The sequence below is a fragment of the Limulus polyphemus genome, unplaced genomic scaffold, assembly GCF_000517525.1.
Source record: "Limulus polyphemus unplaced genomic scaffold, Limulus_polyphemus-2.1.2 Scaffold1064, whole genome shotgun sequence".
Taxonomy (NCBI): domain Eukaryota; kingdom Metazoa; phylum Arthropoda; class Merostomata; order Xiphosura; family Limulidae; genus Limulus; species Limulus polyphemus.
In genome coordinates this window covers 202,173-203,956 of record NW_013666674.1, presented here as the reverse complement: position 1 = coordinate 203,956, position 1,784 = coordinate 202,173, and the positions used below count along the sequence as shown (strand labels likewise).

The 1,784-nt window shown below is 32.9% G+C and overlaps 1 protein-coding gene across 2 annotated transcripts in view; it reads left to right on the top strand.

Annotated features, from left to right (window-relative positions):
- Window positions 1–1,784, top strand: part of LOC106461949 (activin receptor type-2B-like) — a 66,154-nt gene that overhangs the window by 52,090 nt on the left and 12,280 nt on the right. For both annotated transcript variants that reach the window (XM_022389055.1, XM_022389054.1), the window contains exon 6: window positions 485–615. In XM_022389055.1, coding sequence (XP_022244763.1) covers window positions 485–615 — 131 coding nt within the window. The remainder of the gene's footprint in view (window positions 1–484; window positions 616–1,784) is intronic.

The window sequence follows — 1,784 nt, the reverse complement described above, 5'->3', positions numbered from 1 at the left end:
TATAACACACGCTATAAATCACAGTGATTCACACACTTTACTTATAGTGCCTACTGTTCTCTTGACTCGATTATCTGTCTCTTCAATCTATCTGCCTATCTCTATCTATCTATGCAATTGCACTGGTTTTTCTCACCAGGCTTATATACTAAAAAAGAGGGGGCCTCGAACAAACTCGTGTCTCCTCAATAATTCATAATCCTTCCAGTAACTCCAGTGCGCATCCTCCCAGCATCACATGACTTCTGTGTCGTAACACTACTGTAAACCTTTATTCATCTTTGTCCTTTATGTGTTTGGAATTGTCTAGTGGATGTCAGTTAGCTATACCATTTAGAAAATCACTTAATAAATAAATATTAAACCATTGAGGAAAGCAAGATGATTTATTGAAAACAAAAAAAAGCAGTATGAGCATGACAAATGTAAAAGGTTTTAAATGGTAAATACAATAATTGATATATATTTGTAACTTCTGGTGCAGGCCCTGTTGGGGTATACATGCTTCCATTTGAAGAAGAAGTTGGTCAACATCCAAACCTTGAAGAAATTCAGGAGCTAGTGGTACAAAGGAAGGGGAGACCAAAGTTCAAAAATTCATGGAAAAAACATCCTGTAAGTATGTAAAAAAAAATTAATTTGCAAGGCAACATTATTAAAGTATTCCATAACTATTAAAAACATCCATGTAGTAATTATATTTGGGCCTGTAATACTTGGTTTCTAAGAAAACTATTTAAAAATTTCTTTGCAGTAAAAATGTGAACCAAATCTCACTGTACATATAAAGATTTGTTATCTGGATGTAAATCTGTTTTTGAAATAAGGAAGAGTTATGTCATTAACTTAATGAATTTAAAGAAAGTAATTTAGTGGAGGCCTATTTCTTTTTTGTTTGTAGAATTTTGAAAGATAAACCCATATTCTTTTGGGTTCTTCCTTGAGATGTGAATTTTTTTCAAGAGCTATAGGGTCAGAGTGAAACAACGGGAGTAATACAGATGGAGAGAGTGTGTGTGATGCTGAAACTGTAGCCATTTAATATAGGGCTGGTGTGATGAAAATTGGTCTGTGGGCCTGAACTAACAAAAACCTAGAATGCTAAAATCTATAATAATTAAAGAGCATTGAATCATCAACTGAACACCATCACTATTAACCCTTTTGAGACGGGTCATGGGTGAAAGGCCATGTCATCTCGTTTGTTGACTTGCATTCAAAATAATATTGAACTACTCTTTCATGAATTTATGTCAATAAGTTTGGTATCAAACTGTAGATTATAATTCAGATTTTAGTATTATACCTTAATCAATATCTCAGTGTAAAATTAAATATTAAATAACAGTTAAACATCAATTTCTGTGTGTCACGTGATACATTGAATGCAGCACTAGTTCAAATTAGATGTTTGTGAAGTCAAAATACTAAGTCTGTAGTTTTGTATGAATTAGGAACTCAAATTACCAATATTGACAAACTAGAATATAAAATAAGAGCCTCTTATGTTTTCAACTTGCTAAGATATTGTTCGTGTACCAAATCAAACACAGTGGTACCCCACCCACCTCTTTCCATATATACACTTACTTCTGTATATGAGATGAATAACCAATTGAAAGCTCAGAATGTCCCCTTGTGGCTATCTCAACCATTTTAACGTGTTTGGATGCTATCTCTTTCTTTTCAACAAAGATTTCAAGGAGCTAGGTTAAGTCTTTAGTCTGCTCAAAATTTCATATTTTGTTAGACTGAAATACAACTTAGTTACTAAGCTTGATAAA